General features: G+C 40.0%; 1 protein-coding gene across 1 annotated transcript in view; it reads right to left on the bottom strand.

Moving 5' to 3' along the window:
- Positions 1 to 222: 222 nt before the first annotated feature.
- Positions 223 to 24171, bottom strand: part of SEMA3E (semaphorin 3E) — a gene marked incomplete at its 3' end in the record, with an annotated part of 70490 nt that continues 46541 nt past the window's right edge. The window contains exons 10-16 of the mRNA XM_082498737.1: positions 19063 to 19285; positions 16329 to 16420; positions 15149 to 15190; positions 11854 to 12020; positions 4951 to 5018; positions 3319 to 3458; positions 223 to 675 (exon numbers count right to left, since the gene is read on the bottom strand). Coding sequence (XP_082354863.1) covers positions 223 to 675; positions 3319 to 3458; positions 4951 to 5018; positions 11854 to 12020; positions 15149 to 15190; positions 16329 to 16420; positions 19063 to 19285 — 1185 coding nt within the window. The remainder of the gene's footprint in view (positions 676 to 3318; positions 3459 to 4950; positions 5019 to 11853; positions 12021 to 15148; positions 15191 to 16328; positions 16421 to 19062; positions 19286 to 24171) is intronic.

Raw genomic sequence — 24171 nt, 5'->3', positions numbered from 1 at the left:
CATTGACCCACTTAGAAACAGAGAGTAAAGAAGTTTTTTGTTTAAAATGCTTCTAAACAGTCATCATGAGTGTACAGTATAATTACCATAACATTTTTGTTTTCAGTCCCGATATTTTATATATATAAACCTGTGTCATTTACCAAACCCAAGACTGACTTCTCCCTCTTACTTAAGTCCAAATAAAATTTCGAGCAGAAACGGTAGATGGATTTTTGTCCATCAAGAGTCAGCTATGTTCCTGGGCAAGCGGTAATGCTCTGGCCTGATCCTTGCCTTCTTCTCCTGAGGGTTGGCATATTTCCACTTGGATGGAGACATTTTCAGCTTTTTTCTCTTCTTATCCGTACACCACACTTTTTCACAGTATTCCTCCACCCTCTGGAAGTTGCTATAACCTATTAGTTGCAGAAATTCCTTGTACCATGGCTTTGATGCCTGAGGTATACTGCTCTGCACCGGGCATGGCATTTTGTGAGGTATCTCCTCTTCATAGTCCTTATTGAACATTTCATCCACACGTTCTTCCTCAACTATTTCCAGGGTGATTTTCCTGACAGTGTGAACAATGCTGTGTTCCACTGTCTGACAAAAATAGGTCCCTGCATCCAGCCGATGCAGCTTCAGGAATAAGAGGCCAAGGTCCATTTTGATTATTCTATCATCTGTCTTCACCTAGAAAAACAAATTGATGCAGTTATAGAGCACAGGCCTTTACTATTACATTAAATCCGTGCAATTACTCCTGAAATGTACTTTCATGAATATAATATTACATTTCGAGAGGATGATAAGGGATCCATGATCCTTTAATTCACAGTTTTTAATTTAAGAAAATATTTACTTGAAGTAAAGAAGTTGAGCTGTGAAAGGAAGTGATCTGGAGAATCTGGCAAGCATGGTAGAACAGATAGTGGAGCAGATAGTTTTCCGTTTTCCCAGCATGGGTTAGTCACTTGTGGCTAAATCACAGAGGGAAATAAGGTTGAAACATGAAAATAAACTACTGGATGGAAAACAAATGGGCATTTGCCAGATAACCTCCGATAAATGTCCCTGTGAATGCTCTTATACATTAACAAATGTTTTTGAGGTGGCGCTCATACATATTTTTATTTCTAACTGAAGGACCATTGTGATCTTAAAGCCTCGGTTCCGAGTTTGGTGTTTGAGTTTCCCCTACAGCTCCTGAGACCTGGGTTGTTAACTACGATGCATTCGCAGATGCTAGCAAGCAAGGACCACTGAGCTGTCTAATCCAGCCAGCAGAATTGCCCAGGAGAATGGAATCTCCATCTTTCTATTTAACAATACAACACAATATAAAGCGGAAGAGAAGTACTGGGTGATGAACGGATTGGGAACAGCCTTGCAGAGAAGAACCTGGGTATGTTGGTGGAAATTGGAAATGAGCCAGCAACGTGCACTCGCAGCCCAGAAGGCAAATGGTATCCTGGGAGGCATCACAAGAATCATGGCCAGCAGGTTGAGGAAGGTGATTCCACCCTTTTACTCCACTCTCATGGAATGCATCCAGCTCTGGAGCCCTCAACATAAGAAGGACATGGACTTGTTGGAGCGGGTCCAGAGGAGGGCCATGAAAACAGTCAGAAGGTTGGAATGACTCTCCTGTGAAAAAATGCTGAGAGGGCTGTGATTGTTCAGCCTGGAGAAAAGAAGACTCCAGGGAGACCTTATTGCAGCCTTTCATTATATAAAGGGGGGCTACAAGAAAGATAGAGAGACTTTTTACCAGGGCCTGTAGTGATAAGACAAAGGATAATGATTTTAAACTGAAAGAGAGTAGATTTCTATTGGATGTTAGGAAGAAATGTTTTACGCTGAGTGTGGTAAGACACTGGAATGGGTTTCCGAGAGAAATTGTGTCTGTTCCATCATTGGAAGTGTTCGAGGTCACGTTGGATGGAACTTTGAGTAACCTGATCTAGTGAAAGATGTCCCTGCCCATGGCAGAGGGGTTGGACTAAATGATCTTTAGAGGTCCCTTCCAACCCAAACTGTTCTGTGAGTCTTTGATGATATTATTCTGCTTCTCTCTGCTTGTAATTGTCTTTTTCTAATGACTGTATAATTATTCATAAAAAATAGAATAACTTGCAGGGGGAAACATTAAAATAAATTCATCCTAGTAGTATAAAGACATACTGGAAGGTTAGAGTCTGGTCAAATTTACACTCCTGGCATCCAATATCTGAGCTCCTGGATCTAATGGCATGTGCATATAATAGGACATCCTCCCTCCCTCACAGTTCACTACCTTTTGTGAAAGACGTGATTAATAGTTATATTGTAAGAATGATTACGTATAGATAGGGATCTTCCAACTAAATACATGAGGAAATAGCAAGTGTGAAAATCCATGCAGAAATTTGGGACTTGGACAAAACTTCAGGCAAAATGTGCCTGAAGTGGGGATGCCAGTCATCTTGTTTAATTTTAGATATTTAAAGCAGAGTGTGGCATCCTTGGTTATTGCTTTATTCAGTGATTTACTAGTAATTTTTTACCTGACCAAATGAAGCTGTCTAGTTAATTTTGAGGTGGTACCACTGGCTATAACTGCAACACTATCTAGTCTGCCTTCAAAGGCAACCTACATCACCTAGCTCCCAGGTTGACCTCTTTATTATAAACATCTACACTTACTCTCAGATGAGCCCCACTCCAGAGATCTGCAGATGCCTGTGGCTAAGCTGGGGTCTCACATAGGCAGTAGAGCCTAGCTGCTAGGTGGTAAGGCAACCATCCTTATCCTTTGGTGGTCTGAGGCTTTTCTCCCTATGTCCTTCCACATACTAAGTGGCGACAGCTACAGGGATATGTGTCAGAGAAGTATAGAAGTATTGAGGAATAAATCGAGTAACACCTACGAAGCACTTTCATAACAGGGAAATATATGTATAAGAAGCAGAGAATCCACCAACACGTATTTTCAGAAGGTTCTGTCATATAATGCGTAAGGCAGCAAGAATGAATAGATGTTAAACTAGACTAACATTGGGAGTAATATGTACACATTTCACCTCTGCAATAACACAACGAAAGAAGTGTTGGATTCTCTTTTGGTTTGAGATCTTAAATCAAGTTTCACTACATTTCTAACATCTGCATTCAAGATGCTGAATAAACACCAGATGAAATTCTCAGGTCTATTAATTCAAGACAGCAGACGAACATTATGACTTTCCCTTACACCCATGTACATTTCAGCAACTGCTGACAGGCTTTTCCATGAAGATGTAAAATTCTTTAGCACGGGCTCTTTTAGTTAAAAGGTTAGGCTATAGGAATATTTACCTCTTCCTTCTTAGCTTCATGCGCTCGCTGGACAAACCATATTACTTTTGCTTGTAAGGTCCGAGGGGTGCACTCCAGAAGGGTGCTGTTGTACTCTATTCCATAAACAAGTCGCTCCTCAGTCTTCTCCAGGACTTCACCTGGCAGGAAAAGAAATGTTTTAAAAATACGTGTTACAGCCACTACATGTTACACTCCATATTCAAAGTATATTTACTTTCCAGAGTTAAATTTAGTTCAGATCCAACCAGATAGTGACTGAAAAGTGGTGTCTGGTGGAGGTCTGACCTGCTGAATGAATTTTCCCATCATCTCAGACTCTCACAGGATCTGGCCATAAGATAAATGGCCCAAATTGTGCCATGATTTGGCTAAGATTATACACAGAGAAACAGATCTCAGACTTTCACACTGCTAATTGCTTGTACCTGGTTCTTATGAACAGTTCATCAATTTCATTTTCACTCAGTGAAACTGGAAGATTCAATACATGCTTAAATATAATAAATAATTAAATATTTTCAGGGATAAAAATGAGAGCACATAGCCTTTTGCAGAAAGAAACCCATAAAAATGATAAATACCCTAACCAATATTATACTTGTTCATGTTATACACGTGTAAAATGAATGCATAGTTTTGGCTCAGGTGCTAATAAAGACAAGGTGAATGAAATTAATCAAAAATTAATTCTGTTTTTCCATCCAACAAAACATCTGGAGGAAGATAAGCTAGTTGCTACGCTGGAGGAGACTGATTACCTCATTAATTAAATCATTTTGTACCACAGCAGTAAGAAATATTCTTGAGATGAAGCAGTTTTACACCCTAAAAAATACAGGATTCTATATCATTGTGATTTCTCTGTTGCATTTCAAACTTACTTTAAAATTAATATTTCATATTGGAATATAGTTTTCCAAAATCTACTGTATCTTCCAATGGCTTCCAATTTTAATGAAGCTTTGTGTGGTAAAATATCTATTTAATATTTAATAATTGAAATATCTTTCCTCTGACTATCTATCTAAAAAAACCTTTTATATTTGATTTTTTTCTTCTATAAATGTATTAGGTGTTATCCTGCAAAATATTGAGGATGTCCAGGCAACTGCTTTTGTTCTGTTTTGTCTTTCCCAACATCGGTCTTTGAAATGATTACTTCCCAAGGTTTGGACAACAGCATTAGACACAACAATCTTTTTTTTTATGTCATTGCCCATGTCTGTGCTATGGAGGTCCTTCAATTTTGGCTGAGTGTCCTGGCAGTATTTCATACACATTTCAGGATGCAGCCCTGTCGTTTCTTATCCTTGCCCCATCTTTCCACTTTTATTTCCCTTGGAAGCGTTTGAGCTGCATTAGCCACATCCCTTGTCTGAATGACAGGGCTGCAGGGCTACACGAACGCTATGGGATGAACTTGATCTGCCATCGAAAGAAAGTCATTCTTAGACCTGGATGACGTGGGCTCATCCCCACGACTCTCATAGTTTATTATAATTCCTTATTATAGGAATACGCCAGTAAAAAATCTCAGGTGAGATCACGGTCTGGCTCACGCTCTTGGCAAAGTCTGTGCTCTCTGCTCCAGGCATTTGCTAGCAATTTGTAAACGTGTGAGTAGATTACCAATGAACTGCTGGCCAAAGCACTGCTGCGCCGCATTTCCGTGCCGAACATCTTGTCTGCGGAAACGTCTGGAGGGGAAAAAATGGAATTGTTTGAGATAACACGTTTGGCTTACAGATCGTTTGGTTTATGCTGAAGTGGCATTCATTAAAAACATAAGGAGCTAAATCCCGATTCTTAAAAATGTAGCACTGTTGTAAGAAGTACTCATTTATGCATTGGTATTTTCTCTCCACCCAACCTAATTGAAATTGCATGCCTGAGGAAGAAGAAAAAGACTTGTCTGGCGAAGAGGCACAAATATATGTCCAGTTTATACATCACTACACTGATCTTATAGGTACTAAACCAAAATTCTCTGAACCAACTGGGCGACATTCAGTGCTAGGATGAGTCGAAGGGACCTTTAGCCTGTCTTTGGGTTCTCACTCTCTGGAAGCCAAGGAAATTTTCCTTTTTTGGTCTAGAACAGTTTGCCATGTATGTGAATGTTCTTTTATACTTCGCTCTCTTGTTATTTTTTTCATTTGGGAATCCCAAAACACAGATCAAATACTTTATTTTATTACAGCTGTGTAGCAAACAGTTGTTAAGCTCATTTTTCTCAATAGGGAAAAAGACACATTCATGACTTGCCGACACCTGGAAATTGAGCTAGTGGCAGAGCTGTGGTCAGAACCTGGAAGCCCTGGGCTGCGACCTGGAAATAATGCAATTCCTTTTGAGAGAAAAATTGTTGTGAGTTTTGGACTTTGGAGTTTTTATATACATTTACAGAAAAATAATGAAAATCGTAATCGTATGGTGCATTCCCAGAAGAATTGTGGTTTTCTATGGCAATTTTTTGCTCTGAGTGTCCTGATAAACAAAATTAAGATTGCTTACTAGGGAAACAAAAGAGCGTCTTGGAATGCCATATCTTGCCGGACGTAGTATTTTCAACATCCTGAAATTTAGTTATGCTAAGGATACCTCTCTTAAATTTGCACAAAAAGCCAATCTACACAGTATTACCAATGCCATACATAGCAGATTAACAGAAATATGCAATGCAGCAAATCTTACACAGCAGGTATGTGTACAGTATAAATCATACATGATAGAAACAAGCAAAGCTAAGCAGTTTCGTTATTCTTTGCATTTACTACTTATATAATGCTTTTCTTTAGCACTATGTGAATACATAAGGCAGAATTTTATTTGACACAAATTGAATTTATTCTAACTATATAGATTTATTCCAGTTAAAGGTCTTGCCCATGGATGTTACTCATCACATTTATAAACTGGCGGTAGACAGCAATTGTTTTCTGAGTTCTGTCACCGTATGGAATTCGGATCCAGTGGTGCTGCTGGACCAACAGGACAGCTTTAACCTTTGCTGATATTCAGAGTAGCAGAGCCAATGTTTTGGCATTGTTGTTTCAGGGGAATCTGCAAATTCAGTGGGGACTACGCTGGGCCTTTTAGGCAGAAGCACTGAAAACACACACATGTTATCAAATAGAATCTGAGATTCTCAGATAGCAACAGGGCTTTATCATTCCCTGGGAGTTCTCATCGTAACGTATAGATGCTGCAGCCCTGCTTACTGATAACTCTGCAAAGTGTCAGTGCTGAATAATGCCACCACCAGCTTTGCATATCTGTATGTGCAGATTATTCAGAAGAGACATTCTCTTGCACAAATATACATAACTACTACAGACATTAGCCTTGAGAGAAAACAAAGAAGAAAACACCACTGCTGTCAGGCCCAGCAGCCCTATCTAGCGGGAACAGGATACTTAGCAGGCATGTACCATTTCCTCTTCAGTTCCCAAAGATCATTGCAGAGCTAAAAAAATCCTGGTCCTGTAAGTTAAGATATTTCTCCAGCTGTTAGAACCATTCAAGAAAAAGAAATGTTTGTTTGATGGAATTTTGCTGTTGTGAGCATGAAGACTGGGGAAGACACAATTCCTGTGCCTTCACTTACTACTTTTTTTGAAGAGAAGGAAAAAATGGGGAGAGGTGCTGAAAGAGAGGGAGATGCTGGGAGATAAACTCATTTCACAAATACTGACACAAGCCTGGTTCTTAGTAATCTTTTCATTCAGAATTATGCACCTGGGGAGGAAGAATGCCAGGCACCAGTACAGGTTAGGGGCGGACCTGCTGGGAAGTAGCTCAGAGGAGAAGGATCTGGGGGTTGTGGTAGACAGTAAGTTGCCCATGGCCCAGCAATGTGCCCTCATTGCCAAAAAGGCCAATGGAACCCTGAGCTGCATAGGGAAGAGTGTGGCCAGTAGGCCGAAGGAGGTCATTCTCCCCCTCTACTCTGCACTGGTGAGGCCACAACTGGAATACTGTGTCCAGTTTTGGGCTCCCCAGTTCAAGAGGGACAGGGAACTGCTGGAGCGAGTCCAGCGAAGAGCAACTAAGATGATTAAGGGCTTGGAGCATCTGCCTTATGAGGAAAGTCTGAGAGAGCTGGGACTCTTTAGCCTGGAGAAGAGAAGGCTGAGGGGAGACCTTATTATGGCGTACAAGTATCTAAAGGGTGGGTTGAAGGAGGATGGAGCCAGGCTCTTTTCAATGGCTCCCAGTGACAGGACGAGGGGCAATGGGCACAAGTTAAAACACAGGAAGTTCCGTTCAAATACACGGAAAAACTTCTTTACGGTGAGGGTGGCAGAGCACTGGCACAGGCTGCCCAGGGAGGCTGTGGAGTCCCCTTCCCTGGAGATGTTCAAGACCCGCCTGGATGCAGTCCTGAGTAATGTGCTCTGGGCAATCCTGCTTTAGCGGGGGAGTTGGGCTAGATGGTCTCTAGAGGTCCCTTCCAACTCTGAAACTCCGTGATTCCGTGATCCTGTGATTCCATGAATAATAGAATACCAGACAATTCCTGAGATAAACTACTATCAGGAACAATTTTCAGTGACTAACAAATGTACTGAATATATGGAAGTGTCTTTTGCAATCTAGAACTTCATTAATTTAGATTTCAGTCTGTAACTATGTGCTTTCAGGAACTTAGTTAAAATTATCTGCAAGAAAGCGATACAGCTGCCGTCATCATCATCATCACCATCATCATCACCATCTTCATGTTTCTTTATTATTTCCCAGGGATAGATGAGGCAAAGTCGAAAAGCCTCAGGGAGAAAAGCCATCATTGCAGTTTGCGTAAGTACATCAGTAGTCCGAGTTTGGGTTTGCCCAATCACATGTTACAGCAGAGGGACATTTGGGTTAGCACCGGGACAGAGGTGGAAGACGAAGTCAGGCCCTTAGCCCCGCCCCCTGCCCCTTAGTCCCGCCCCCGCCCCTTAGCCCCGCCCCCGCCCCTTAGCCCCGCGGCTGCTCTCCGTGGCACCCCCTGGCGGTAGAATGCCGTCACTGCAGCTCCACCGCCCCCCATCAGCCTGGGCACCCAACCACAGGCACGAAGGAGGGCCAGGAGGCTTTGCGGGGAAAAAAACCATAGATTTGGAAAAAAAACACATATGTTTTGAGCTCCTTTGCTAACCATGAGAGACAAAGCGTGTGTGTGTGTGTTTGCTGGTGGAGTGGGTGATGGAGAAAGAGGCCAGAGAGGGAGAGGAGGCAGGAGCGCGACTGTCAGCTTCTTAAAATTAGCTAAGGAATCACAGGGTAACAGACCTAGCCAAGCTGAAAGACATTTTTAAATTACTTCAGCCCTTTTGCAGCCTAGACGGTGAACTGGCACAGCAAAGAATCTCACTTGTAGAATTTAGTGCTTGTTTAGATAAAAATTGAACCTGCCTAAATCAGATTGCAGAGGTAATAGTGAACAGGCATTTCTTTAAGACCTGGAACCTCTCTGCTTTCTCAAGTGCACTTCATGGAAGCTGAACACAATATAATTTCCTTCTGGCATCTTAAGTATTTGCAGTATGCAGGAGCCATACACCTGTAACGACAGTGACATCGTAGTGTGCTGCACCGCCACCATCAAGATATGGGATTTTGGGCTCAGATTTTATCTGTCCTTATTTAAATGCTATACCTGTTAAGGCTATGCTTTTACAAGGAATTTTAATATAGGCTTTCACAATTCAACAAATTAGTACCAGCTGTCAAGCAGACTGTGTTTTGTATTTATGCTGCAGTTCTCTCTGTATTCTCTACATGCTTTACTTTACACTGTTTCTATTTCATGTTTCTCTAAACACTTGTCATACCATGGAGACATTGGGATCTAAAGCAGGAAGCATTTGAATCAAAGTGGGGAGGGCACACAGTACATCCCCGCTTTTGTTCAACTCTTCACCAGTAGGACTGAAATTCAAAAGAGAGCTCTTAGCTGTCCTCTTACTAGCAGGGATGCTCTTACAAGTCAAAAGCCCACCTAAGTGTTCTGTATGAGGGCCACATTTGAGCACACAGAGGTGGTATTAAAACCAACAGTAGCGTGCTGTATCGTAAGGCACAGCTCCATGACTCCTGATGAAGCGAGGGCTGTGATGAACGGGGGGAACAAGTGCTCTCCAACGCCCCTTGCACTCGTACTGCTTGTACTACCCTGTACAGCTCGAGCAGAAATCTAGAGCCCCGAGACAAGGCCAACTCAAGACATGTATGCTCTGGGACACAGCGTGAATAGTATCTGCAGCCCAGGGCAGCCACGGCAGGGTCATTGCCTGCTCAGGGTCACTTGGTATCAGAAAACTCCATGTTGTCTACTGAGATCTGCCTTTTCCAGCAGTGCTCTCCACCTGGTGCCCAGCGGGAGGGAACTTAAAACAACTTCCGTACACATGTCCTGAGTAGCTCTCCCTGCCTCTCCGTGTACCACACAGTTAGTGTAAGCTCCTAAGTTTAAAATGCTCTGAGCTTCAGCGATGAGCTAAAGTGGACAAAGCAAATGCCACCCGTCCCTCTCCACATTATTAGCTCTTGCTGGCTGTTTCACAAACTCTTATACGTAAAACAAGTTTTGCAGTCTTCAAGAACATTCGATTGAGTGCAAATCCCTTCTCCACTGCTGCAGCACTTATCTTAAGAGAAGGATGGTGATAACAGCAGTATTTTCTTCTTTTAGAGACTGACCTGCTGAATGTTGGGGAGGGAAGGCACAGGAAGGTGCCTGGGGTGCTGCCCGTATCACTCAACCCTGGATAAATGTGTGTATCAGGGGACTTAAGGGCTGCTACTCTGGAAATTGTCTTAGGTGAGAAATATGCTAAAAATGTACAACAGAGTTCAGGACCGAGTGAGTTTCTCTTATCTTTTCTTAGGCAATAGGTAGCCTGCAGGACAACATAAATGCTGACACAGTTCTAGTAGGTTGGTAGGAATTTTTTTAACCCCCATAAACGACCCCCTCCCCAAATGACATTCACATCATTAGATGAGTAACCCATCTGCTTTATAATTATGATAACCCAATTTCTACTTACACTGTAGGAAATTAATCTCCCCAGCCCATTGTATAGCTGCTCATCTTTCTTAATCTGGGGCCTGAAAATTTTAGCCACAATCTTCTTGCGTTGAACGGACAACCAGAGCCTCCTTTGTCCCTTAGGCCTGCTTGCAAGAGGCATGAGAAGACTATGCAGTCCTGCTTGTAAAAGTGGAGTAGACTTCCTACTGGGTTTAACCTATGCTGTAGTATAGTAAGTCCAAGAGTTTCTTAATTATACTGAGTCATTGGCTCTATTTCTCATTTTTACTTCTTAATGTGCCTCACCCAAAATGTCATGTTACCCAGTGTAACACGACTGTGTTTATTATCTTTTAGAAAAATCCACAGAAATATCTGTTGTGCCTGGCTATAGTCAGCAGTGCATGTGTTTGAGTGCATCCGGGTTCATGGAAAGATAAGGTGTGCAGGACAAAAGAATAAATAAATGGAAACCCCCGCTTTCCTGTTTTTTTCCTTAAGAAACAAGAATCAGTTTGAGATACTATGACTTGATTTTGACTGAACCATCTCCACTGGTTTTCAAAACTGTCTCCAGAAGTTACTCAATTTATTCTAATACTTAGTCCATGTAGGTCTTATATATATAAGCATATGTTTGCAGAAACCGTAATTGTAAAAAAGCCACAGAAATGATCTGAATTACACATTAGCAAAGGTTTGCTGACTAAAGCTAAATATTACTCTCTCTAGTAGTAAAGCTGGCTTAAAGTCTAGTGAAAAGGTCTGGATTAAAATATGCAATGTTCTAGATGCTTGATCAAGCATCGCTGTAGCTGACTTGGAGAACCTGGGTTTGAGAGGGAAGGGAAGAGGACAGGTACATGGGAAATTACTGCACAAAAGAGCGAAGGCCAAGAGCTATGAATAAATGAATGGAGATAGAGAGGCGAAGACTCCTCAAGGGAAGAATTAAAGCACCCAAATTATGTTTGTGCTTTGAACTGACCTCTAGAGTAATTTTTTTTTACAAATTCTGGAGAAAGCCTAAGCCTAACCTTAGCTTTTGTGATAGTCTGGCATCATTTTGGCTGGTGAATGTATTTGACTATTAACAAAGAATCTTTGCTTTTCTTTTGAAATTCTGTTGTGTATGTTTTTGCAGTGTGATATATTTGCTGTATAATTCTACCAAAATAGATATTCTATGTTGTTAAGGTGTTAAGGATCTTTCCTCTCACACCAAAAAATATATAAGGAAATTGAGGTTTGTTTAAAACTTACTGCAAATAATTAATAAGTGACTTTGCTTCCTTCATAAAAATATTGCTGGTACTGCATTGGTTTATGCCAGCCTGTTAATTTGGCTCCTTTGCGATCCTCCGAGGTTGCACTCATAAATTAGCAGCTAACGTATCTTCTCAGTGCTCAGTTATTTTTATGAGGGGGAGATATGAAGTGCTTTGTGTTGCAGTAGGAACTCATCACAGGTATTTTGCAAAAAGGATATCACAGAAAGCAGCAGTTCTCACCTCTTTGCCTGCATTCCTGTGGGATAGTATCGGGAGCAGGAGATCCCATCCCAAGCGCAGTACGGATCTCGAGCGAGGCAGCAGTCAGCACAGGCGGTGCCGTACATGTCACACTGGTGGAACTTCACTTGTGCTATGACCGACTCAGATCCAACGTAGAGCTGTTGCTGGAAAAAAAACACCACGTATGATTAAATTCCTAGAACTTCCACTAAAACTTCTGTTAACAATGGGATTATTAAAAAATGTCAGCTTTATCGTTGCTTGCCAGTTGTGTATCCAGCCTGTGCCCTGAGGGAGGCAGAGTTACTCTGTAAGAAAATATCTGATTACAGAATAAACTCTCCTGCGTGAGGACAGAGGAGCAGAAAGAAGGTAAAACGAACAAGTTTATTTTGGCATTTCCTCACTTCTGAAGTTTCAGCTTTGTAAGATTTGGGTTTGAATAAACAGGGGTTTAGCTTTCTTTTTCTTCCTCAATATACTTTCCAATGCCTCCCTCTTTACACTTCTCTGTCACCTAACCGAACTGCAAAAAAAAAAAAAAGACATGGAAGACTTTAAACAAAGAAGTTCAAATTTGCAAATGTTTTAAGCAACCTTAATCTTAAATTGGGATTTATCAAGTAAATTTAACTCTTGATGTGACTACTTACAATATGGTCACATATACACATGCACAGCAGTACTATGATTTACATAATCCCTCAGCGCACAAGAGACAGATTTTCTTTTCCTGGTGCTGTGCAGTCTTTCCTTACAAATTAACTGGTCACAATCTACTTCTTTCATATTAATTTGGCGGGTTCGGGGTTTTTTTCAGCATTAGTGCTAAGACCGTTTAAATCTTCTGAGTTTACATATATGTCCTTTTCAAATCAAGTGAAAGACAATCAATCTCATTCACGAGTTGCCGGTATAGTAAATTCAGAAGAGAATAGTTTGAATTTACAGAGATTTGATAAACAATCTTGTTACTCGTGAATGTAAATGGAGTAAACACGGAAATATGCAGTATTCACTGCAATAGGAACTGCTTATGCATGGCTCGCTTCCATGGTTTTACCAGTCAGAAAAAGGATTCCTAATGAACACTTAAACTATGCTTATCCTAATTACCAAATCGTCCTTAACTCCCACTTTTAGACCAAGCTTTCAAAGTTTGGTATTTTAAAATTCTTAAAGCTGGAAAGTACAGGCAGCTCATTTAGTCTGGCTTGCCTATCACAAAACATGACTTTTAACCCAGATAGTTAATTTTTGTTCCTAATTACACCTCCTATATCTGTTTAGGTCACAAAAATTTTGTACTTAGAAATACCAGGAGAAAAGACTAGGAGAGGCTGGTAACGACAATGCTTGAAGACTTTTTCAGCTGAGATAAACCAGATGATAATGGCAGGAACTCAGTCTGCCAACTGGAATGAAGAAGAAACCTAGGATCCTTGTTTCAGGGGAATTCCTTGTCTGCAAAGACTGCCATGTGATTGTCACAGAAGACGTGAACGACACTTTCAATGAGTCATGAGATTTTTCTCTTTCATCTTTTAGCAGGGGTAAAGTCTACTCTAAGTCTTGGTTCATCACAGGAGGGCAAAAAGCATCTGATATCTAGCCAACTGAACATCAAAGAAGAACATTCCTTCCCAGCCTTTGCAGATAACTAGCTCAGCCCTGAAACGGGATATTTTATTGTACCACTGACTTAGTGAAGACTGGTTAGTGTTACAAGGATATTGAGACAAAGCTACAAGGAGGTCTCCACAAGCTCACATACTCCAAGGCCAAAAGAGACCAGCCAAAATGCTTGAGCAGAGAAGCCACGTAACTTTTACCACATAAACTCAACTAAGTTACACTTCTGCTTACATATCTCACTTTAAAGACAAAATGACTTAGTGCCAACCCTGTCCCTAACATGTATTCTGACTAATTGTCCTCAGTACCAGAAAACTGCATCCTATTTCAATATTGTTTGTCTACATTCAACAACCTGAACTTGGTTATTTAATCTTGATATTGCTTTGCCATCAACATTCAAGAATCCCTAAACACATACACTAGGAAGTCACTTTGTTGGGTAAAATTTTATATCTGGCTATCCTGTTTTCTCTGTCTTTTCTCTGATACCTTGAAAAAGTTAAGCTACTTTTACTTTTCACAAGAAGGTTGTTCTTCAACCGCTGGATTGGTCTGGCAGATTTTTTCACAATTCTCTCCAGATTTTCCATGTACAGTTGCAGCCCTCTTGGGAACTGGATGTAATGGAGGAAGACTACTTCACTTTTTGTACAGTATCTCTTTTTTACTCTTCCAACACAACCCTTTTACCATGACATTTCACTGAGAGCTAAAGGTAAGGCAAATATCTGAAATGACACTGAAGTCTTTCTCCAAATAATCACTTAGGTGCAGCGTTAGACAGCCCAGAGATGCTTTCACAGTCCATGGGAAAAAAATTGATTGATCCAGGAAATAATTCAGAATGCTTACACCTAAGATCTTCCTCTGAATCACCATCAGAGGAGTTTCTCTTTCAGTATTACCTGCAGAAAGCATGCAAGTTCAGCGGACACCAAGACAAAAATGATCTTTTGGAGCGCACTTACATCTCCTATTAGTGCACTTTTCATTCTTTGTTACTTGTGTTTCACTATGTTTATGTGCACCCATATTGCATCAGATGTCTAAGATCCCTTAAGATATAACTATCCTGGGATGTTTATAATGGCTCCATCCTGAGATGATATGGTAATACAGTATGGATATCTATGATATGGTACAGATGCGAATCTACCTACAAGAGTAACAAATTGGGTGTTTATGTTAGCAGAAGCTAGCAGAAACTCAAAAGGGAGTCAGATCCAAACAGCCCTGCCTTTCATGGGCAACTGAATCCATGGGAGAGCCAGTGAGGCTGATATCGCCACGGGGCTAAGGTCTGTCTGCATTTATCAGCAAGGAACTTTTCTGCAAGTTGCCATATCCACCAAGTTAATCCCTACTGTGATTACTCTGCCAGTAACTCATGAGACAGATCGGGTTTTACTTGCTTTGATATGAAGGATAGTGTGAACTAAGGTTTAACATCATAATTGAAAAACATAAATGCTTCATAAAGGAACAGAGCATATAACCATAAGTTTATATTACAAAAGTATTACGTGTATCAGACCAGATCACATTATTGATGATGTACATCCATCTATCTATGTATCTATCTATCTCTATACAGTTTATAGCTTCATTAAATTTGAGAAAAAATCGTTACATTTCGAACTTGTCAAACACTTACCCTTTTTGAAGAGATTTCCATAGAAATAATAGGAACTGGCACCTAAAAAATACGAAACATTTCCTTGCTTAGAAAAAAGAATACAATTTTGCTATGACAATAAATTAGGTAAAATAGTATTGATGTTTACTTATTACATTCAGTTTTGCTAGAAACTTTGTCTTTCTCTAAGTTCTGATGTGAGGATATTGTGGGTTTCAGAGGTACTGCTTTAAGAGAGTTTATTTAAAAACAACCAACCAACACTTAATTCAGGATTATCAGAGCCAGAGGAACACTACAATTTTCCTGTCAAACATGACATTAGCTCTTGCCACCACTGAATCCCTTTTGTCCTACTTGAGAGTGATAAGTGGAGTGTTCTTTATAACAAAACATTCATTGAAGATAAGATAAAAATAGCAGGAATTCCTCCTCTTACAATTTTCCTCTCTGCCCTCTGCTCAGATTTCCTGAAGCAATGGCAAGACGTAGCCCCTGATAGGTCTATTGAAACGAGCTTTATCAAAAGGGACAATTTCTGTGATTTTCCCCCCAGGCACCGAGTCCATACTAAATGCAGGTACCAGATTTAAATATCTAAGTTTGGATGTTAGATTTTCCCTATGGTTGCAAGTAGGTTACCCTCTTTCTTGATGTGGCTAAAATGACATGATGTGAATAATGACTAAAAGAATTTCATTATATTAGCTTTGCCACATACCAAATACTGAACTTTAGTCATGGGTTATTCACAAACAGAATGGAGTTTTGCCTCACTAGGACTCAAGTTTTTCCACTGTAAAGACAGATTAACTGATTCACTCTTTCTGAGGATCGGCCTTTTGTTATCTGGACCCCATTTAAGCTTCTAAGATTGTAGTAGGTATATTTTGTGCATGCATTTATGATCTTTTAAATACTTAATTGGATATGAAAGTGACACTACAACCTCCAAGCATGTCAACAGAAAGATAGCAGTCCTGGTTTGCTGACATACGCTTCAGTACTTGGGCTATAACTCCACCTCAGAAAACCTTTGGCTGAAAATGAAGATTTATTATCATAAAATAAGTAGAAGATTCGAAAATTTCTTGCACACAACTATTATATATTTGACTGTTTTCAGATTTTTTTGGACATGTTAATTCTACAAGAAATTTGAGACAGTTGTATATGTTTCTTATGCAGCACAGTTCACCTTGAATACTTGCAGCTCTTCAAGAATCACTTCTTCCATTGATTCTGTCTCTTGATTGTAAATTGTAATGACTTTCAGCACAATTCCATTATCTGGGAATAAATTTGGAAAAAAAAAAAAAAGTAGAACAAAACTAAAGGTTATAATTGGTGGAAACATTTATATGGCCTTCAAATACATTAAATGACTTCTTCAAACTGATAATGGATATAAATTTATAAATATGTACAGGTAGTTGCATATTGTTCTTATTGATGAGGATTCATACTCTTAGAAAATATACACATATGACAATTTGTCCCTGAAAAATAAGAGTCAACTGAGACACCCCTGAGCTATATGACTTGTATTTTTCAAACTCTCGGCCATAACCCCTTTGTGAGCTGCAAAAGGATCAAAGGGGGTGACCAAATTTCAGGAACAGAAACGGCAGTAGGCAGGAGCTGACTCCAGCAAGGCAAGAGAGTCAAAAGTGGCTTTAGTTACATGATCTGAGTGTTTACACTAGTTAGGAAATTACTAACTATCCTTAATTGTTGGCAGCAGCTCCGTTCCTCCAGGCAAGAGTACAAACACCTTCAAGGGTTCATTGTCCAAAGTTCTCACCCCTGTCTGGGGAAACACTGAGCTTCTGTTGAGCTGAAGGCGTTATCCCAAGGAAGACAAACCAAAAAAAAAAAAAAGAAACAACCTGCACATTCAAAAAGTCTAAGGCGCATTGGAGTTTAGGTATATCAGCCTCTGTGTCTTTACAACTCTTGCAGGAAATTAAAACACGTGAATAGCATCTGGTCTTCCACCACTTCAGCTTTGTCTTGCTGACTATTGTTAGAACAGTCTTGCTTTCCTTAATCTGAAAATCTGTCATCAGCAATGGCAAATATCACTTCCTTTCTTCTGTTACTTTCAGTCACCTTTGATTTACAGGGGAAATATTAAGCAGACAAGCACTGGGAGAAACGTTCAGCAAAAGATCAAAGGGGCAAACAAAGAGGAACCACTAAACTGGGGTCATACACCATTTCTCAAAGGGAATATGTAATCAAAGGCATCCATTTTGTGACAGAACTGTAAAAAGAAATTGCATTCTGAGCTCTGATTTTCATAAATAACTCCCTCTTTGAATCCTGCTGACAGACACGTGAAAGTTAGCCCTGATGTTCAGACTTTGCCTTTGATGAACCTTTCTTACCTGCACTGCTACTCTAAGGAAACTTCTGCTGGGCCGTAAGACCCTGTTTACTTATGTTACACAGCAGGTGTTGGACTCGGATAAAAAAAGATTAACCCTTTCTAACATTATATTGCCAAGAGAAGCGGTGGGGGTTTTTTGATGGGAACTTTGCCAGAGCAGAGATTGTAGGGTTTATTTTGGAGTTTCTAAAGCCCAAATTTCTATGCTAGAATTTCTTGTCACCTAAGATTAGACAGCTGGAGAAGACTAAGCAGGTGTTAGGTGCCAGTCCAGCACAGCTCTAAAGCACACACTTAAGTCCCTTTGGATTCAACTTTGCTGAACAGAGGACTTGTGTACAAGAGTATTTGATATAATATCTTGATCGCAAATGCAAGTGGAAAATATGAAAATATCAGGCACTGTTATGAAATCTGTTGTAGAGAAATGTGACACATGGCACAATGTTTTATAGACCACACTAAATCCAATACTGATACCATACTGACGCCATTTAAAAGCTTAGAAAACAGCGCTAATATAAATAAACCTTTGCTATTCTACAGGCACGCTTCTTCTGAATGTTCTCAACGCTGAAATGTGCTTATCAGAGGAATTTCATTAGTAAAAAATAATTCACTGTAACTGCTTTCCTAGACAAATGGTCAAAATGATTTGTGATACTGCTCCTGTTGTTAAATTGATAAAATGTGAATGTATGAATCTTTGGATTTTTTCCAGGCAGATTAGGCGTGATTAAAGTCTTGTCTTGTTCCAAACTTTCCTCTTATTTTCTTACGTTTTCTTGTTTTTCAAAGACCATTACCATTTGTTTTTTTTTCTCTGGCTGCTTAGAGTTAGGACAGATCTATGGTATATTTTACCTTATTCATATTTTTTGGTAGATTTTTAAAAAATCCTTTTAAAACAAGCTCTATGTATCTTATGAAAACAGCACAAAAGTAAGACAAGAAAACTTAGCCAAAAACATCTAACAGTTTCTTTTTAAGAAACAGGTATTTCCTCCTTCTTTCCTTCCTTGAGCTGTGTTGTAACCCAAGTCTGGAAGCTGGTAGTTTCTTTTTAATGGTATCAGCTAGACTTGTGGTCTCCAGAACTGGAGAAAACAAACTTTGTAATAAAGTCAGTAACTTGAACTGATATTTTTGAAAATCGCATCACCTCTGTTTCTCTCAGAGTCTAGGTCTCAGCTCAAAACTATTCGTGAATTTAATTTAAGGTTCTTGTTTGGGATTAAAAAAAAAAAAAAAAAGCCGAATCCTATACTTAAGTTTCTCTTCCTAGTCTTTTAAATATTTTCCTACCATTATTTTTCTATATCATGTTATCGGCACAGTGAAATGCTTACCTAGTATGACTAAATTCTTCTCTAAGTTGAAGATTGGCACAGTCATGCAAAGAATGATTGTTATCATATTATCATGAGGAATGTTGTATTGATTTAATATTTTTGGACTATACACAACTTCATTTCACTCATCCTGGAGGTAAAAACCAAAATTATTAAATCAATTTTCTTCCTTGCTTTCCTTACTTTACCTGTGCCAATGAACAAGACATCATATTGTCCATCTTCAGCTTCCACTCTGTCCACTGCTATTTGTTTAAGATTGTACTTTCCATCTGTTTTAACTAGTATTGGTCTCTTATGAACAGGTTTAATGGGCTGATACATCAGTGGATGACTCCTGGCAAAATGGACAGCTTCATCAGGATAGTCTTTGGTGGTGGTGTACAGACCGCCATTCACCTTGCTGGCACACTGCAAAAATATAAAACATAGATTATCGTGAAGGCTTGCCAAATAAATTGTCAGAGACGGGTCTTGTTTTCAGGGGTAATGACAAGTCTACAAAAAATCTAGAATAAAAACAGGCACAGAAGACCACAGTAGGAATTGGGACAGTGAACTCTGTGCTTTATGCATAGTGTGGATTATTAATCGTGAGAAGCCAAGAAAGGGAATGCAGAACAGAACCTTGTCATTGCCATGTCTAGAAAGAAGGGGCTCTTTCCTCTCTGGCATACTAAGAGCAAAATAAATAGTAACACTTTTAGATTTTTACAAAAAACAGTGCTTATGCCTTCCCCAAATTCATATTGAAGATGTAATCAAAACGGCCATTGACAGAGTTAGGAGAAAGGGGTTTCCTATCCCAGTAGAGGGACAGCCACGGTCAACGGTATACTTATGCTTGAAATCTGTCTCTAGTCTAATTATTTTTAATTGCAAATTGTATTATTGTAAGAAACTAGGCACACTTGAAAATCATGGAATGGTTTAGGTTGGAAGGGACCTTAAAGAGCACTGAGTTCCAACCCCCCTCCTATGGGCAGGGACACCTTCTACCAGACCAGGTTACTCAAAGCCTCATCCAAAAATGATGCCAGCAGCAACAGTAATTCTGGGTCTCAGGCATTCTAACAGTATTACATTTGATTCTAATCCCTAACTCACGATGACAGTATTATATATCACAGTTTAGCTTGAAATACCAATGTTTGCATTGACCAATCTACTGTTTTGCAAAGCAAATACACTTTCTGTCAATGATTGATTAAAAGAGGCTTACTCCTTTGGTCAAATGTGCAATTAGGGATAATTTAATGCACTAAACAGAGAAGTTAATTTTAGGATCCTTTGCGAAGGATATAGTGTTCCCTAACTGAACATAGATTCTACATTTCCAATTTGCTTCATGATGTCTAATTGAAACCATTTATGATCAAGCTGGAAATATCTCAGTAACCATTTACTTTCTCCAAATATTCATAAGCAAAGTGGTTTTAAGAAGCATTTCAAGCTAAGCCACAGTAGCAGCCTTTCCCTATTTAAATTGGATTTTTTAATCAATAAAATGAAATAAAATATTCTTTATGTTTACTGGAAACAGTAATTTTAAACTTGTGGTCAACTGTAATTGACAGTAACAAACTCCTGCACTTGTCAACTGGGGCAATGTTTGTTTCCACTTTTTGGGCTTAGCTACAGGAAAGTATTTGTTCCGTGTTGACTTTAAAGTAATTGTCTAATCAACCTAGTGATGGAATTTCACTGCCTGTTAGCAATAAAGAGACAGAGGTGGAGCATGAAGACAGGCTAAGCCTCTGCTTTCCATGCACTACACAGCTCATGAAGTGAATAGGCACTGCCAGGTTCCCTTTGCAAAGTTCTAGCCCTGCAGAGATTTAATAAAAATAATCCTTCACAGGCTTTTCATTTTTAATTAAATAAAATCAAGTAGTCTAGAAAGGAAACAGTAGATCCAGCCGTCTCTGAAGTCTATCAACACCATTTTTGAGGTAACTGATGCCATTCCCAGAAGCATCACAGTCTAAAAGCACTAAATGAATCAGCAGAACAGGAGCAGAGATTACGGCAGAAGCAGTGCTTCAAGTAGACTTCAGAGAGCAGCGGATTGCAGAATCTGTCGAACCAGTGCGACTCTTAACAGTGGTTTTCTGTTTATTTAGCTTTAAACTGTACTCTCATTCCTTATAGACTCCATCTTTACCCATTCAATAGCTCAGATCAAAGAGTGCTGACCCTCAGAGATCCCTAATAGTAGGTTATTTTTGGCCTCTTGTCACTGTCACTCCTGTGATGGGAAAAGTAGTGGGATTCAGCTTACCAAGATGCCGACCTTTTCTTTGGAGTGTGAAACCTAACACTGTGGGCTACAGCCCGAAACATGCTCTCTCTTCATGCTACTGGAAAAGCATTGAAAAGATCTCTATACTGTGCCCTAAATGAGCAACCGAAAGTCAATCAGTTAATCCCCTGTTAGCCAGCAGAGCCAGCCATTTCAGCCTCTGATGTGCTCCACAACATATAGATTTAGTCACAATAAAAGTGATTAAATCGATTAACACCCGGAAAAGACCTGGTCCGTCAGCTAACTTGGTTCCCTGACATTGGGAAAATTACTTGCTCTCTTCTTTTACATCTGTTTCGGCTCCTGTGCCTTGCCTGTTGAGGAGGCTACAATCCAGCCTGCCCCAAACGTGGCCGTTCAGAGCCAAGGGAGAGAAGCATCCAGAGCGAGTGGAACTCGGGGCAACCTTTCTGTAAATCACCGTCAGCTTTGCTGAAGTGTTGGCTCAGTGTTCTCTCCTTCTTGCCAAAAAAACCTCCAAAACTTTTAATCTTCAGTGCTAGGAGATATCAATGTAATGATTGTAGTCATTAATACTGAATTCCTGCCTGTGTTTAACGCTAGTCCAAATAACATATGTGAGGTGTTCTACCGCCCGGGGGAAAAAAAGAATACCACTTAAAGAATTTGGAGCATATCATCTTTGTAAAATATACAACTATTCTGCAATCCATGCGTGGTGCTGTCTCATTATTTTTTAAAACCATAAAAACTGTAAATGTGCTATACAAGATGTCAAATAGGAAACCAATAATTCCTTGCAATTCAACCGTTTTGCTCAAAATGTGATAATTTACTTATCCATTTTCCTATCCTGACTCAATACCACTGACTTCCTTTGATCCACATCAAACAAACAAAAAAACATGTGGTATCGATGTCAGCACTGCTAAAGTGGTAGCTTATTGGCCAAGATGGTCAAATCATATTCATAGTTTTTAAATCCCAGATGATCTCTTTTTTGGAGCATCCGCTTCAGCATTTTGACTTATGTCTCTAACCCCAAAAGAAGCAGAGGAAAACATTAATTTAAAATGAGAGAGGACATGCATCCGAAATCGTACAACAGGGAGAAAAGCTGTACTGGCGCGGGCTAGATAAGCTAATAGGCCTTTTCACCTCTCATTCCTGCGATTCGGTGATAAATGAATTGTATGCAATGTTTATTCTGCAAATGAATGCTTTTGGTATAAAAGAGAATATTGATTTGGTTAGCAAAGGAAAAACAACATTGCGGGTTGTGCTCCAGCACCTGTTTATTCTGCCAGAGAGTGAGCCCCTTGCCTGCGGGAAGATGGAGAGGCGAAGTGCGAGAGCTGGGCAGGGGCAGTTCAGCCAAACGGCTCTTAGAGATGTCTTTGCATCTCACAGAGTCAAAAACCTGCAGAATGCGGACATGGTAAGGGGCAGAACTTCAGTGAGTGTAAACAACAGCAGCTTTACACCAGATGGCAATCGCCACAGGTGGGTAAGCAGTTGTATTCCCCAAAAGTACACAGGGAGCAGAAGAAATGCTGGGTGTGATGCTTCTCCAGGTGAGCCTGGCATTGCCTGCTGTGGGGACACCTGCTGACTCGGAGCAGGGAGGGGAAGGTGAGGGAGGCCCTGGTGGTGGTGCCCCATCTGGGAGATGCTGCCGGGCCCTCGCGATGCAAAGAGCACCCGCAGCCACACTGGCGGGCAGCGAAGGCGGGACGGCCATCCTCACCCCCCGAGCCGGGACAGGAACATCCCAGGCTAAGAACCTAAGGAACTAATGAGATAGAAACTTCAGAAACACCTAAAAGGACGGTAAAACAGGAAAAAATTTGAGATTAAGATTACTTGTGATGCCTTTGAGAAATCAACATAGAAATCAGGAATTCCTTGTAGAAATCTATCAGCTGTCTCTAAATAATGTGTGATTTCCTCCAGAATTTCTGTTTACCAAATTAAAAATCTAAGTGCCAGACAGCAACACCTCTGTGCGTGACAGCACCTGCACAGTTGCAGAGTATACTACAATAGTTGCCAGCTTAACTGCATTTTCAAAGTATGTAGTTTCTTTTCTTCACTTAATGTCCATTGGGAAAAAAAAGTTGTTGTTAAAGAAACTCCTGTGAAAATTAGCAAAAAGCATGGGCGATTTTCCTGAGTTTGGTTCTTTGCAACATTGTTTTAATATTTCAATGTTCTCTGTAAAGGGTACAGAGCAAGAATTCCAGGAACCTGATTTGAGGGTAATAAAATCTCAGCCTGTGATATCTGAAAGCAAACCAGTGAATGGTGAGGATGCCAAACCATTGCTTCTAGAAAGTAGCAGTCTGGAAATAAGGACCTCAAGGGGTTTTGGCTTTACTACTTATCTAAGACTGTGTTTATTCTGATTAGTTACTTTTGTTAAAATCTGTGTCTTGTTTCTAACCTGTGCAGTGATCAATTTCAATGAAATATTGAAATTTGATCCTTTTTGAAAAAGAAATAGAAAAAAGAAACCAGAACAATCATTGAAATAGTGGATGATTTTTTTTTCTTCCTTTTACACTTGTTAAAAGTCCTGGTTTCAGCAGGCAATAGAAAGTGAATTGCTGTGTGTAAACTTGCTTTTTATCCCAGTAATAAGCTTATTTATATTGGAAAATATTGCATGCATCTTAACTATGTAATTTTTTTGTAAATATAGGTACATATTTTTAGTTCATCCTAGCTTCGTTTTCTCAAGTGAAGTCAGCAGGGACAACCCGTTCACCAGAAAGTTCCATTAGAAAAATCCTCATGGTTCACTCAATGCACTTATATTGATTTAATTATCATTTATTTCCCTGGCACTTGGTCTAAAGTTATCAAGGTTCAGATGCAAAAACTATGTCAGCAGCCAAATTTAGAAGAACAGTTATTCTAGATTCGGTAGAAAGTGAGGTTCCTTCCCAGGTAATGCACTCACAGCTTCAGAATGCGGCGTCTGACCCACCTTCTAGAAGTGCCTCCTTCTGCACCTATTGCCTGCGATCCT

This window comes from Vanellus vanellus, assembly GCF_965231255.1.
Source record: "Vanellus vanellus genome assembly, chromosome: 1".
NCBI lineage: Eukaryota > Metazoa > Chordata > Aves > Charadriiformes > Charadriidae > Vanellus > Vanellus vanellus.
The sequence above is the reverse complement of the archived record's forward strand: the minus strand, read 5'-3'. Positions and strand labels throughout refer to the sequence as shown.